This window comes from Saccostrea echinata, unplaced genomic scaffold (genome assembly GCF_033153115.1).
Source record: "Saccostrea echinata isolate AGI-Se365-2 ecotype Australia unplaced genomic scaffold, CSIRO_AGI_Sech_v1 ptg000056l, whole genome shotgun sequence".
NCBI lineage: Eukaryota > Metazoa > Mollusca > Bivalvia > Ostreida > Ostreidae > Saccostrea > Saccostrea echinata.
Window position 1 is genome coordinate 7482501 of NW_026889805.1, and position 16504 is coordinate 7499004.

At 34.3% G+C, this 16504-nt stretch overlaps 1 protein-coding gene across 3 annotated transcripts in view; it reads right to left on the reverse strand.

The window, feature by feature from the left end:
* Nucleotides 1–15568, reverse strand: part of LOC133173801 (protein PRRC2C-like) — a 38505-nt gene extending 22937 nt beyond the window's left edge. For all 3 annotated transcript variants that reach the window (XM_061308845.1, XM_061308846.1, XM_061308844.1), the window contains exons 1-9: nt 15408–15568; nt 14553–14727; nt 7518–7658; nt 5356–5468; nt 5140–5274; nt 4796–4907; nt 4442–4695; nt 4283–4359; nt 290–463 (exon numbers count right to left, since the gene is read on the reverse strand). In XM_061308845.1, the coding sequence (XP_061164829.1) occupies nt 290–463; nt 4283–4359; nt 4442–4695; nt 4796–4907; nt 5140–5274; nt 5356–5468; nt 7518–7658; nt 14553–14667 (1121 nt within the window). In that variant the 5' untranslated portion in view covers nt 14668–14727; nt 15408–15568. The remainder of the gene's footprint in view (nt 1–289; nt 464–4282; nt 4360–4441; nt 4696–4795; nt 4908–5139; nt 5275–5355; nt 5469–7517; nt 7659–14552; nt 14728–15407) is intronic.
* Nucleotides 15569–16504: the final 936 nt, after the last annotated feature.

A 16504-nucleotide genomic window follows, 5' to 3' on the forward strand; every position in this document is an offset into this window, starting at 1 on the left:
TAAAGGAATCGGAATTTCCTGGTAATATGCACATCTACACATTGTGTCCTAAATATCTGCAAAGTTTGACGAAATTCTGTGCAGCGGTTTATGAGGAGTTGCGCTGACAAAAAAACAGGACTGACGGACTGACTGACTGACACTGACTGACACACTGACTGACTGACTGACTGACGGACGGGTCAAAAACATTATACCTCACGCAACTTGTTGCGTGGGGTATAATAACAAAAATTACAAAATATTTTCATCAAGACAATATTATCCTTTTTTATCAAATATTACTTACGAGTAATCAATTTCACCCTGTGCCCCAGCCCATCCCTCATCTTCATGTTCAAGTCGTAGATTGTCAAAATCTTTCAGGTCTTTTTCAGAGATAATAGCAGCTCTCTTGTATTCTTCCCCCTCACCACCAACAGGGGGCCTCTGCTGTTGTGGCATAGGAGGTGGATGTCTAAACCTAAATTTAAACAAACAAATTCAGATAATTTGTGTTCCCCCGTTATGAAAAAAATAAAACAAAAACAGAAAAAATGCAATTGGAAGAAAAAAAGGTAAACCTTTACCTTTCAGCTTTTGGCCTTCAAGTCAAGTCTTTTTGTAAGTTAAATTCATGACTTTATATTTCATTGCAAAGAGAGAGAACTAAAGCAATATGTATGCCTGACCTTGGTCTTTGACCTTTTAACCTCAAAATCAATAATACACAATAGTCTTGTTTAACGTCATACTGACTAAAGGTTTAAAATTTCATTGCCAAAGCTCAGAGAGAAATTAGTTATCTTAAAGAAACCATTTTATGCTCAATATGAATTTTTTAGAGTTGGATGTACAATGTATGATAAAAGATTTCATTGAAAAGGCTCTAGGGAAGCTAATCATTTGTAAACCATTTTTTTTTGGCAATGTATGAACTTCTGCCCTTGACCTTAAAAGCATTTGGGGTCTTCTTTAAGACACTGGGAGAGATATTAAGCTCTAAGGCTTTTGGAGATATTGTGTTACACACAGATAGAATTCACAAATTTCTGACCTTGACCTTTGGACCTCAGAATCAGTAGGGGTCTTCTTTAGGCCATAGGGAATTGTTATATAAAATTTCATTGCAAAAGCTTAGTCTTTTTGAGATACAGTCCGGATACAAAAGTGTTAAACAGACAGAATGACTGTAGACTCATATATATCCTCTACTTCTAGGGCTGTGTATTGAGCAAAATATTTCGATACGATACGATATTTTATAAAGCAATATGCGATATATTGGGTTCTTTAACAAGTCAATCAAAAAAGTCTTGTATATCATTAATTTTAATTCATAGATTTGATAAAAACTGGGTGTTTTATTACCAAATTGGAAGTTCATGTCTCACTGTCTTTACAAAGTACACTTCAAATTCAAACTTTTAATGATTGTAAAACTAACATGTTAAAATATAGTTCATGTATTTTGTAATAGTTATTTAAGATGTGCTATCTCCTTAACGTTAATTTCACTATCGATCATTTTTAATTCAAAACAGTTAAAAATAACCTTTGGTGACTGAAATTCCCAACTTTTTCACAGAATTATAAGAAAAACTGCCTGCCCGATACGTATTGGAAGTTATTTTTTCGATACAATACATTCCTGAGTATTCGATACATATTGATTAATCGATATATTGACACAGCCCTATCTACTTTAGTAAAAGTGGGGAACAAAAAAACCTAGAAAACTGACCAGTCAGCAAGGGCCCTGCTGAGGGGTAGAAATGTAAGGGTATAGCTTACAGAATGAGAATTTTAATTGATTACATAAATTTAAAAATATATGAAGAGGAATATGCAATAACAACTGTATTAATAAAATTTCAAGATAATTCCTAAATATCCAACAACCTGTAAAGAGTATCCCTGTATTTACATAAGGCAGTAAAAACATCATATTTATAATAACTATTAAATGTATATTTAAACAAGAAAAAAGCATGTGTTTTATAAAATGCCAGCCTTCAGTGAATACAAATATCACCCAGGCTTGACCTTAACTTCAAAACAAACATCAGTTGCAGACAAAGGTTAATTTATCTTAAAGTGACAAATAAAGATAAGCCTGGAAAATTTTCTGCTCCAGACAAGATAATTGATCCCAAGGGATTAATTGTACTGCTCTCTCATCCTTTTCTTCCAAGTTTACAATAAGAACTCTTTCAGTAATGATAGAATGAGTTTATTATTGGACTACCCGTTAAAGGCCGAGGTTTTCAACCGGTCGGTTTTCCTCAGGTAAGTTTGGTGTAGGGTGGAGCTTAATCGAATCGTCGGAGAAGCCCCAAGGGAACGACGCTGGCTTGTGTATACCTACCTTTATACACAGGATGTTACCTGAATGTATTACCTGTTTTCGTTTTCCTACGACATAGTAAAACGCATTCATTGTTTTTCTTGTGTAGGTCAATTGAAATGTTGACCGTAACATTCTGAAATAAAGCATGCGAAATATTTTTGTTGCGGGCAGAATCCTTCTAAAATTCTTTCTTTTAAAATTAATCTTTTGTAATAATTTGTCAATTTCAATTATACTGTGTGTTTGTTAATTAATTTCACGTTATAACGAATGTTATAGGACCAAAATTTGTCATTGTAAGCTGGCGACACAAAGGGAAGTAATTCAAATTGCACGTCGTGTACGCAATACAAAAGAAGAAAGTGGGTCATAAATAAGTCTCTCCGTAATAATAAAACTCAGAAACGCTGTTTGGAGGCTAAATTGTGTAGAAATATAATAAACTAAATAAAGTCTAATAGAAGATAATTCCTACATGATTTTTCAGACACATTGTCTGTAAAAATGCCCAGGGCTTTGGACCTGGGGTGATTCCCTCGACAGCTATAAGTGAAACAGGAATTGAATCACCTGCATTGTACTTTTTTCCTTCGGGATTCATAATTTCAAATATTACATGCAAAGCAAGATGTTATAATCCAAATAATTTCTCTTCTAAAACTGGTTATTATACTGTAACTTTGTCACCATGTCTTGAAGAAAAGCGACACGTATTTGTCTTATAAAGTTTCACTTGAGCAATATTACAATGTTGTCATACCTGTTTAAAAAAAATTTTTTTTTATTTAATTCCATGATATTTCAAACGCGGGTCGGTATATTTTGTTAAGGTAGAATAAATGTACGTTAGTTAAATTATGTTTTGACAAATTATAATTATCGATTGTAATCGTGAAATGAAATCCCCCTTTTTAAATTACAATTTTAATATATAAGCATGATTTTTCTTATCATTTAATTAATCACTGAATTTAAAAAAATGCCTTGATTGCTTCTTGGCATTTGCGGTAGGCATCAAAAGCCTGAATGTAAATTCGATGGTCGGTACAAGCTCCAGACAAGGTACACAAGATATACACAACGGCAGAAAACTAAATGTCAATCAAATCCAAGTATCCAATCCCAGGCTTAATTTCAGATGATTGACAGGGGTTCTAAGACCAGGTAAATTCGAAGGAGGTGCTTATTTCCTCCCCCTTTAAAATTAATAGTATTCTTGAATTTACATACGGCAGCCAAAAAAACAAAAAACAAAAAAAACAATAAATAAAATAAAAACAAAAAAAAAAAATTTAAAAAAACATATCTTTATGTATATCTTGTTTTTAGAATTCAATAAAATCATAACTCATTGTATATTTTACCAAAATAAAGTATGAACATTATTTAAATCCACATTTCAGAGAATGTAAACATCATTCAGAATTGACCTTAACTTCAAAACTAACTTCATTTGCAGACAGAGGTGTTAATTAATCTCAATTTGACAGAAACAGATAATGCTTTGGATTTTCTTCAAGAGAAAAGTTAATTAATCCCATGGGACTAGTTGCAGCTTTCATAGTTTACAATAGGAACATTCTCAGAATTATCTCTCTTTGCCCTGGCATTCATTCTAATGTAAAGTTAAGGAATCTACCCCACCACCCCAGCTCCAAACTGGATGACATAGAGAACCAAACTTAGCATCAAAATATGTCTTACTGCCTCTTCAACCAACATAACAAATCTGAACTTAATTGGTCAACTACAAAAAAAGTTATTGGAAAAAAACAGAAAATTTGTGGACGGAAGAATGACAGACAGACAGACAGACAGATGGAGTGATTACTATAGGGCACCCGAAAATCCTTGCGGGGCCCTAATTAAACACTCTGAAAAACATCTACATTTTGTATTTCTTTGTAACCTCCATTTCTTTAAATCTTAATGGCAAACTTTTTTTTTTTTTACCTCTGATCATACGGATAGGGAGGTCTTGGCATCCCTTGATAATTAGGTGGGTAGCCAGGTGGGAATCTGCCATACATCTACAAATATTGCATCAATGTTTAACTGAATCAATCAAAGCCACATATCTCTTATAAAACTGATTTTTCACCATGTACTTACATATGGAGGCATCATCCGATACTGAGGTGGCATTCCCATTGGAGGACCCATAGGCATGGGTCCTCCTGAAGGCCCCGAGCCAGGCCTTGGAGGCTGACTGGGAACCTCTGTTGGGCCCGATGTCTGGGGGCCATTCTGTTGTGTTTCGGTCTGGCCTTGGGACATAGATCCTGTTGGTGATGATGGTGAATCTGGCTTGCTTTGCTGCTGTTGCATGGCGCCACGCCCACCTCCTTCTCTCCAACTCGCGACATCTAGCAAAATTAAATTCAAATATAAACAGAGCTCATTAACATACATGTATATATACCTATGTAGGGGGTAGCATTCATTACTTTTTTATATGCCACTTACTTTGAGGTCGCAAACTTGGCCCTGGTCCATACTGTGTATCTGTTCCTTCTTCTTCTTTCTTGCCATCTTTTCCTTTGTCTTCCCCTGCTGACTTTAATGTTGGAAATTCCTCCTGAAACAGTTTATATGTAGTACTATATATATATATACATATGTGTATATATATATATATATATATATATATATATATATATATATATATATATATATATATATATATATATATATATATACACACACACGTATATACATATATATACATATATCACTTAAAATACTGATATATAATACAATACTACACAATAATCTTCATTCAACTGTTCCCACTTTGTGTATTTTAGTACCTGGTAAGGTGAATGGTGACCAAGAGTTCTGCCCCTTTCTCCAAGTGCTACACTGCTCCAGGACTTTGGTGCTGTATTTGTCCCGGATGGTGTTGTTGATGAAGTTACTGCTGCACTGCCCCCAGCAACAGTTGTCTAAAGTAGTTATAAATTTTAAATACATGTATATCTACAAATAAGATCAACTACTGGATTTCATGAATCAGGCAGACAAACCTTTGTTGTAGATAGTGCGGATGGCACTGCAGTAGCCTGCGATGGCTGCGACAATGGCGGCTGACTTGTCGTAGCAGTCGACTTCTCTTGTTCTTTCTCCTTCGTGCCCCATCCTGAAAAACAAAAACAACTTAAATCATAGATAATTCTTTCAAATCCAACCTTCATGGTAAGATATTAATATATGAATGATTCCTCTTGGATACTGAAACCAAACAAGTTCATGAGCCACAATGGTCAGCCAGGTAACATTAGCCCTGTTGTTCCTCAGATTTTAATTCTCTCTCTCTCTCTCTCTCTCATTATTTTACGAAAAAATTATGACCTTATCTTTTGGCACAGGGGCCGGTAACATACTATGTATGAATTTAGGTAATACAGAAAAAGGAAACAATGTCAACCTGAATTTATACGGGATCAAACAGAAACCAGAATTCTCTGACAAGACTGTAGCTCTAATAGTTTATACTTAACAAAAGTAGATAAAGGTAGCACTTAGACTTAAATCCATGGCAAGAGAAATAAATAAAATAACGATTCTTGATTTAGTCTCTGACTCAAGTTTAATTGCAATTGGACAAAAACTGTAATAGGCGTAACATTTTGAAAGAATTTCACAGAAATTTCTATTTTTAGCAACCATGGAAACACTTCAACAAAATCAAAGACTGATACACAAAGATTATGTATCTTAATGTAGTGTATTTGTGTACAAAGCTATATTGAAATAGGACTAAAATTGAAAGCATCCTTGTGTAGTCTACTTAGTACCAAGTTACATTGTGATCGGATTACAACTGTAAGAGGAGTAGCATTTTGAAAGAATTTCACAGAATTTTGTATTTTTTGTAACCATGGCAACAACATTCATCGAAATAAAAAAATTATAAATAGAATTATGTATCTTAGTGAAATCTACTTGTGTACCAAGTTAACTGACATTGGACCAAAACTGTAGGAGGAGTAGCATTTTGAACAATTTCACAGAAATTTCTTAGTAACCATGGCAACACTGTTCAACAAAATCAAAAACCAATACACAGAATTATGTATCTTAGTGTACTCTACTTGCATGGGGTTTCCCAAAATTTTATCTGTTCTTGGCTTGGGCATCACTGTGTACAGAAAAAGCCACTGTAATTCTTTAAATAAGGCAAAAAAAAATGTCTTATTTCCTGCTACCAGACCAACCCTATTTTTTTGCAACCGACCCTAAAGTTTTTTTTAAGGTTTGGAAGAAAAAAAAATTGTGAATTTCTGGAATTTCATCGTTCCGTCACTGTAATCGGTTTTCGTGTTAACACAAAACAAGCATTTCATGAAATTCTATGTTTTAAATATAAACTTTCATAAAATACCACTTGAGTGTGTTACCAGCTCTCCCTTCACTGTACGGGTCTCTGAGTTTGCAAACAAGGGAATGTTGATTATCAACTGATAAACATAGTCTTGCTGTTTTAGTAATAGTGACCTTGTTTTTTTTTATTAGATCAGTAAGAAAAGTGGATTGCTGTAGAGGACTTACCCCATATCATAGCTTTAGAGCTTCAGAAAAATCTGCCCTGTCATTTCAGAGGAGGAATTTTTTGCAAAAATTTTATGATGCCAGATACTAAGTGATGGCATAAGCTAACATGTTTAAATATTGAGCAATGCATTTTCCTATTGCAATCAAAATCTGATTCAGAGGTGAAACATGCAATGCAGTAAAAATACAAGTCTACCTCCTACTTGATATATTTAATATACCTTCTTAAATGATAGGGACAGAGATGAACATATCATATGTTTTGTCTATTCTTTAAAATATCAAATTGATTTGATCAAGGTCAAAATCATAGGAATTGTCATCACAATTGAGAGCACTCAGTGTATGAGATGAAAAAAAATCTTGTATAGTTTCTTTTGAGCTAATATTGAAAATAAGGAATACTGAGGCAAAGGTAATAGGGGAGGTCAAGGTCTCAAAATGATGTCAAAGCTGAATGGCTCTTTCACCATTATGAATTTTGATAAACAAATCTTGAACAGATTCTTTGAAACTGAGTTAAATTCCTGCAACATATATGGACAGACAGAAGACAAAAGCAAAGGGAGGATGGAAAACAGACATGACAAGCATCCCCTGGCCATATTTATAGCAGTACATAAAAAAAGCTTACCTGAACCTCCTGTTGGTACTAAATTGATGTTAGGATCGTTTCCACTATTCTCACTTTTCAAACTTGGTAAATTAGCCGGAGGCGGCATACGCCGCATGCTTGCCACTTTACCCAAGCTTTGTAACCCATGCTGACGTGCTACTGCAAAGATAAAATTATATTACACCAGTCTATGCCAAAGTCCAAAATTTTTGCAGGACATGAGGCATGTTTTACCAGAACAAGCATTTACTTACCAAACCAAGCTTTTTCTTTATATTCATACATATATCTATCTTATGATACTGAGATGGGGGGGGGGGGGGGTTAATTGTATGTGAAACTAAACCTAAAATACCTAAAATATATCCAAATTTATGGTTGTAGAAATTTTTTTAATAACAGGGTTCGACATTCACGATCGTCACCTTGTCATTTCCATCCCGTGATGATTTTTGACGACCTGATTTTCAGTCTGGCTCGCCCAAATGACGACCTGGGACGAGTTGGGAATATTCAATAATGATGTTTAATATTTTAAAATAAACTTTACAAGGCCTTGAAAACATTGTTTCCTGTAACCCGCCTCGTGGATTTTTCTTTCTGCCAAATCTGTGTTTGATCAATCAGCTGATATAATTTTTACCAAAAGTATTAAATTAAGTTTTATTTGAGATATAAAATATGTCAACCTAGTCAACAATCACCATAAATATAAAGAGTAATGATCATTTTTGTAACATATAGTATTTCCCCCCACAACTTTCTGATGTTCGTACAGCCATGTTGGGTGTCCACTGTAAACATCACATTTGGTTAATTCAGTCCAGGGATGTTTTACCCCATTTTTAGGCCTTTATGGTAAGTGAAAATGAATGTTTAAACTAGAAACTTTATTTTGTGTCAATATGTGAGGTGAGATTATACATTACAGCTTTTGACATTCCATAAATGTCTGGTTTACATTTTATAATACAAAAGCACAACTTCTGTTATCTTAACAAATTTTTAACAATTGCACATTTTTTTTCATTTGATATTTTGTTCAGGCAACCTGAAATTCATTCGGGCGACCTGAAATTCATTCGGGCAACCTGAAATCGGTACTAAGGTTGCCCAAATGGCGAGACCAAATTTTGACGTGTGTCGAACCCGTAATAAATATGAACAAGCTTACTAATTGATTTTCCTTTGTAACAGGTAATATATAATCGTATACAATTTTTTTTTCTGGTTAATACAAGACTATTGAACTCTTCCAGATCAACTTCAAATGTACTGTAAATATATACTTTTCCTGAAATAGCCCAAAATGGTTACTCTTTAAAATTTTGATTGCCTTTCGTGACCACACCCTATACACAGGGGCCGTGATTTGAACAAAAATAAATCTACCAGAGGATCTTCCACATTCATATGATTCATCCATTGCTTTGCTGTTGTTTGGGAGTTAAAAGATTTCCCCTGTATAATCCCGATTGTGGCCCCACCTTACCCCTGTGGACCATGGTCTGAACAATTTACTTTCTACACTACCTCAGGAAGCACACTACAGTGAAGCTTTCATATCAGTTTCAGCTTTTCTGGTCCAGTGGTTCTTGAGAAGAAGTTTTTAAAATGATTTTTCCTGCATACTTTGATTCCCTAGTGTGGCCTAAGGCCCTACCTCGGAAGACCAGGATCTGAAGAATTTACAATCTACATTACTTCAGAAAGCTTCCACAAGTTTTTGCTTTTATGGTCCAGTGGTTCTTGAGAAGATTTTTTAATGACCCCACCCTATTTATTTCCTGTTTCATCTTTTCTAATCCAGTGGTTTTTGGAAGATTTTTCTTCTATATTTCAATGTAAAACTTTCATCCCTATTGTGGTCCCACCCTAACCCTTGGGGTCATGATTTGAACAATTTAGAATCTCCACTTCCTCAGGAAGCCTCCACACAAGTTTCATGTTTTCTGGCCCAGTGGTTCTTAAGCAGATTTTTTAAAGATTTTCCATCTATATTATGTCAATTAAAACTTCCATCCTCTATTGTGGGCCCACACATACCCTGGGGGTCATGATTTGAACAATTTGAATATATATACACTACTTCAGGAAACCTCCACATAAGTTTCACCTTTTCTGGTCCAGTGGTTCTTGGGAAGAAGATATTTTAATGACCCCATCCAGTTTTTGTCATTTCTTGATATCTCCCCTAGGAAGTGGGCTTGGCACTTCATGGTTCTTGAGAAGAAGTTGAAAATGTGAAAAGTTTACAGATGGATGGAAAGACAAATGGATGACGGACAATGGGTGATCAGAAAAGCTTACGCTCAGGTGAGCTATAAATTGTGGATATATGCATTTAAAATGGGTTGTAGGTATTAGGTAACTGCATGCAACATTTTAATATAAGCCTTAGGCAAAATCTCACAATAAATGAAAGTTCTGGTAGTGTATCCCTAGACACAACTTCAGTGTGTTCTGGGTAGCATTTATAGTTACTTAGGAATGGTCCAGTTCTATAAGCTAGCTGGTCAATAACCAGAAAATAAAGGTCAGAAGCAGCATTCCAAGTACAAAGTTGCAAATAAGGTCTAAGAAAAGACAACTGCGATATCAAATGCTGTTGAAAATAATACAGGGCATTTTGTTGCAATTGACTATTTCTTTTTTTTTCTGTATAAAATAAAGTACATGTATCTGGTCTGACAAAACTCAGTCTGGTCCGATAGAACCTTTGACTTAGTTGGACCAAATGTATGACAGTGATTTAAACTAGAAATATGTCCATAGCAGGGTTTGACACTAACTTTCTAAGGCTTTAGTCCAGCCGGACTAGTGCTTCATCACTTTTACTAGTCCGCACGCGATTTTATTAGTCCGTCAAAAAAAAGAAACATCATTGTTTTTTAACATTAATTTAATGTGACAATTAATATACGTATTATTTTTTAAATAAACAAAGTATTTACGTGAAATATATTATTCCACGGATTCGTTGAAATCTCGCTATCAGCAAGTACGATCGTATTCCCGATCTCGTTTTTTCCCCCTTTACATTACATCCAAAATGTCCAACATCTTTCTTAAAAGTGTCATACTAAATCATGATCGCTAAATCCTTCATACCGATCAGTCGAAAAATTAAGGCTGAATTGACCCGGTATTGCGTAACTACCCGCCAAAAGCTAGAAATCTAAAAATACACGCGGGGTTTTCCAGTAAAAGTCCGACATCGGTAATTTATTCATATTGTTTTACAGAAATTTTTCTTGGTCCGTTCAGACTAATTAGCCACATATTTTATTAGTCTGAATGAAAATGTATTAGTCTGAGACTAACGGACTAACGTTAGTGTCGAACCCTGCATAGGACATGAATGCCCCACCGAGGGTATATTAGTAATGCAACATTTTAACACAAATTGAGAAAAGTGAGGTCAAGGTCAAAGGAAAGGTCAAGGTGAAAAAATATTGATGCAGTTGAATAGCTTACATTAGTATTATCAGCATATGAAGTTTGACACAAATTTAAGAAAAGTGAGGTCAAGGTCAAATGAAAGGTCAAGGTCAAAAATTGTTTATGCAGTTGAAAAGGTTACATCAGTAAGTATTAGCATATGAAATTTGATAAAAAATATTATGAATAGTTTTAAAGCTGAGCTAAACACTAATTTAAGAAAAGTGAGGTCAAGGTCAAAGGAACTACAGAAGACTATTCTCCACAATACAAAGTTGGGGAGGAGGGGGGAGGGGGTCATACTGCAGGCCTGTTTGAAAAGGAAAAAAATAGAAAGGAAAGGTCAAAGTCAAAAAATATTGATGCAGTTGAATAGCTCTCATCATTACGTATCAGCATACAAAGTTTAACACTAATTTAAGAAAAGTGAGGTCAGGTCAAAGGAAAGGTCAAGGTCAAAAAATGTTGATGCAGTTGAAAAACTTTCATCAGTATGTATCAGCATATGAAGTTTGATAACATTATCTTGAATGGTATCTTTGAAACAGAGCTAAAAACCTATTTAAGAAAAGTGAGGTCAAGGTCAAAAATATTGATGCAGTTGAATAGCCCTCATCAGTATGTATCAGCATATGAAGTTTGTTAAAAATATTTTGAATGGTTTCATTAAAACTGAGCTAAACAGTGAGGTCAATGTCAAAAGAAAGGTCAAGGTCAAAAAATGTTGATGCAGTTGAATAACTTACATCAGAATGTATCAACATATGAAGTTTGATTACACCCTCTTGAATGGTATCTTTAAAACTGAGCTAAACACTAATTTAAGAAAAGTGAGGTCAAGGTCAAAGGAAAGGTCAAGGTCAAAAAATGTTGATGCAGTTGAATAGCTTACATCAGTATGTATCAACATATGAAGTTTGATTACACTATCTTGAATTGGTATCTTTAAAACTGAGCTAAACACTAATTTAAGAAAAGTGAGGTCAAGGTCAAAGGAAAGGTCAAGGTCAAAAAATGTTGATGCAGTTGCATAGCTCTCATCAATATCTATCAGCACATGAAGTTTGATAAAAATATCTTGGATAGTTTCTTTGAAACTGAGCTTTGAACAGAGCTAAACGCAAAGTGTGACGGAAGGACAGACGGAAGGACGGAAGACGGACATGACAAACACTATATGCCCCGGCCATATTCATGGCGGGGCATAAAAAAGTCGATAACTCTGTATGCATCAATATCCAGCAAAGTTTAGTCCTGAAAGGTCTAACAGTAATTAGAAAAATGCTTGCTTCAAAACCATCATACAAAAAATCTATGTTAAACAGATGCAGCATCTAAAGCAGGTCTGAAGGTTTGGTAAAGTGCATTCTTAATCTTAGATCCATCATATGTATTACCATGGTTATAATAGGACTTATAACTACTGAATAATGCACCTATTCCATATACTTTAAACACTCAGGGGTTCAAAATTTTTTTTATCATGGTCAAGTCCAGGACTTAAAGAGTAAATTTTAGTTAAGTCCGAGGAAGAAATTTCTGAGTCCATATTTTCATGATAGATAAAATCATATTTACTTAAACCATCATTAAATATCGGAAAACTTTGACAAAATGAACAAAACATCGTTTTCGTATCGTCATTGTAATCAAGCCACGGCCTATCATCACGCCAGTGGCTTTGGAATTCGCGAACTCTCTTCTTGTCATAGGTTCCGTCTTTGGAATTGTTATTTTGATCCCCAGCTTCATGTTCCTCACGGGGTCTTATATTTCTCGTTCCCTTACTGGTAAGACCAAAATTTAACAAACTCATGTCATATGGGAGGAAACATGAGAAATTGCGTAAAAGCAGGTGTCTAACCGCAACGAAACATAAAAAGACGGATTGTATTTTTGAGACGTTCGTAATGTTTTGTGGGTATATTAACGCCAAAAAATCCACATTTTTATTCAATACATTTGAGAATTTGCTTTATTTTTAGTTTTACGAACTTTTTTCTTAACTTAAATAAAAGATAAACAAGAAACATTGCCTAGTCCCAGGACTTTTTGCGATTCTAAATGCCGAGTCCGGATCCGGAATTTGTTAGTCCGGGACGTCGGGCTTGAGGAATTTTGAACCCCTGAACACTGTTGATCAACCAGAAAATATAGGTCAGATGCAGCATCCAAAGCAAGCATGGTCAGTGTAACACTTATGTTTAATTCGAAATAGACTTGCTGTACAGAAAATTCTAACTGCTTATACCAGGGGTATACCAGGGTTCGACATTCACGCTCGTCACCTCGTCATTTCCACCCCTGATTGATTTTGGACGACCTGATTTTCAGTCTGGCTCGCCCAAATGACGACCTGGGACGAGTTGGGAATACTCAATAATGATGTTTAATATTTTAAAATAACTTTACAAGGCCTTGAAAACATTGTTTTCTGTGACCCGACAGACCCATTCAATTAGCAGCCGCGTGGATTTTTCTTTCTGCCAAATCTGTGTTTGATCAATCAGCTGATGTAATTTTAACCAAAAGTGTTAATTAAGTTTTGTTTGAGATATAAAATGTGTAAACCTAGTCAACAATCACCATAAATATAAGAGTAATGATCATTATTGTAACATCTAGCATTTTCCCCAACAACTTTCTAATGTTCGTTTTCTGCTGCTAGACAGCCATGTTGGGTGTCCACTGAAAAATCACACCTGGTTAATTCAGTCCAGGGATGTTTGACCCCATTTATTTAGGCCTTTTTGATAAGTGAAAATGAATGTTTTAAACTAGAAACTTTATTTTGTGTTGATATGTGAGGTGAGATTGTATATTAGCAAGACAGCTTTTGATATTCCAAAAATGTCTGGTTTACATTTTATAATAGCACAACAGCGATTTTTTTCTACCCATTGGGAAAGGGTCCGGTACCGGTTCAATTGGGAAAAATAGCATTTGAAATAGAACAAAGAATTTTCTGTCATTTAAATAAATGAAACGTATTTTGCGTTTATTCCAACATCATTACCTATTACTCCGTGTTTTCAAGAATAAACTACAAGTATTTATTGTTTTTCATACCAATGTCCCTTGTTTTCGCATTTTCATGCTATCAATTTGTCAAAATGTATGACTACGCAGTCTACACCACAGGTCCCGCCATATTACAACTAAATTCTACTATCAATTTAAGCGGAAGTGAATCAATCAACTTGTACAATGTCTCATACAAAAAGAAATACGATGTCATCGTATGCTGTTGCTTGTCACTGGAATTGGGAATTTTAGTCTCAAAATTGGGAAAAATTAACGTTTTTTGGCATTGGGAATGGTACCGTTTATCGGTACCAGTTATATAAGGAAAAAAATCGCTGTTATCTTAACAAATTTTAAACAATTGCACATTTTTGGTTCTTTTGATATTTTGTTCGGGCGACCTGAAATTCATTCGGACAACCTGAAATCAGTACCAAGGTTGCCCAAATGGCGAGACCAAATTTTGACGTGTGTTGAACCCTGGTATACTATAGCATGTTCACAAACTTTATAGATGTGAGCTTAAAAATGAGGAAATTGTTGGTTGTATCAGGAAAACCTGTTCTTCCCTCTTAAATAAAATCTTACCTGTGCTTTTCTGTGTTGGTACACTCTTGCCTTGGTAGATATTATTTATGTTTAGTGCCTTGTATTTGTTCGATCCCTTATCACCTTTTCCGCCTATCCCAGAAAATGTGGACATCTTGCCTGTGCACTCATTGAAGATTTTCTAATTACTTAGCCTATGAACGAACCGCTTAGTCTGGAACAGAAATACACAAAAAAAATTAAGCTGGTGTAAAACACATACTAGATCTAGAATATTAGTGTAAATATAAAAATATAATTAGATCTTTTAGAAACAGAGTGTTTATATTCAATTTTAATAACATATTTACTTGGTAATTCTTTGATAATGACCACTATTACCAGGCCTATTATAAACTGAATGAAAGACGTTCAATGATGTCGAACTGGAAATGACAGGTTCAACCTTGTTGGTAAACAAAGAACTTTAGCTTTCTCTTAACTTCTATCAATCTATTAATATTACTTGTATATAATCATTCTATTTCAAGTATCTAATCGTCGAGAAACCAGTAAGCATGAATATTTCATAAAATATATTTAACATTAACAAAAGATGTCAGATCGAAAAGCATCATGGTCGGCAAAGCGTTTACATACATTACAGCTATGTTAGAATGAACAACACTTCGATAAAGTTGACACTCTTTTATTCACAATGAGAGATTTTTTCTACTTTATTAGAATCTTGAATATTTTATGCAAGTGTAATACTGTTCATAGCTAGTTACAGTTAGTAACTATGACGCAAAAAGAACGCAGTTACCGATGCATACAGTATACTATAGCATCCATCAATGACAGGTCTGACCAATTCGAAAATATATTGAAAACAATATTAAAGTAAACACTTACACGGGTCCGTTCCACTGGGCTATTATTGGAAACAATAAAAATTCCTTCAGATGTCCACTGAAGAAGGTGATGATAAAGATTTTTCTCGGATTTTACCGATGGTCGTGAATAATTTCACTTCCAAGATGGCGGTGCAATAATTATGAATATGCAAATAAGTTAGTGATGTCATCCTATCCCATAATCCTTCGAGTTGAAGCAAGTGCGTCTCCCTGGCATTGCTTGGGTGGATCATAATATTTATGTTAGGCTACATTACATTAGAGCAGCTTTTTTAAGGTGTTTTTTTTTTTTTTTTTTTTTTTTTTTTTTTTTTGTTATTTTCCTTTGAAAAAATATTTTAATTTGAATATTCGGATGAGCTTTCTACGGGATAATTTTAATCTTAATTCTATTATTATTATTATTATTTCACTGATTATTAAAGACATTTATGATGTATATAAAGGTTGGAATGTAGAGAAATTGAATATCAAATTTTGTAAATTTATTCTTGGTGCTGGTAAAAGGAGTACACATATTGCTATTCTGTCTGAACTTGGTAGATTACCCATGTATTGTTCAATCATCCTTAGTTTACTATATCCTATTGGCATAAATTAGAAAATATGTCAGAATCATCTTTATTACATTGTGCATATGATGAATGTAAAACTCTTAGTCAATCTGAGAACAATAACTGCTATAACACTGCTAAATTTTTATGCAACAAATTAGACCTTAATTTACTTATCTGTAAACAATTTTAATTGTTTTAATATTTAAAAATATGACCACTTTTAAAGGATTGAGATTCAGAAAACTTATCAAAAAGCATTTTTACCAATACTGGCTTAAAATACATGACGAGGCCGGGTCAAACATAAGGAGAACTTGATACATATTTTTTTTTATTGAAGAATACCTTTGCCACCGAGAAATACTTGTCTCTAAAATCTTTTGATCAGCTAGAGGAAATTGTTGTGTAAATGTAGAATAAGTAAACATGAACTGAGAATTGAACGTGGTAGATACAAATATACAAAATATATTAATGGAAAAAATATTCCTTTAGAAAGAAGTCAGTTAATATGCACCCTTTGTAATTTAAATTGTAT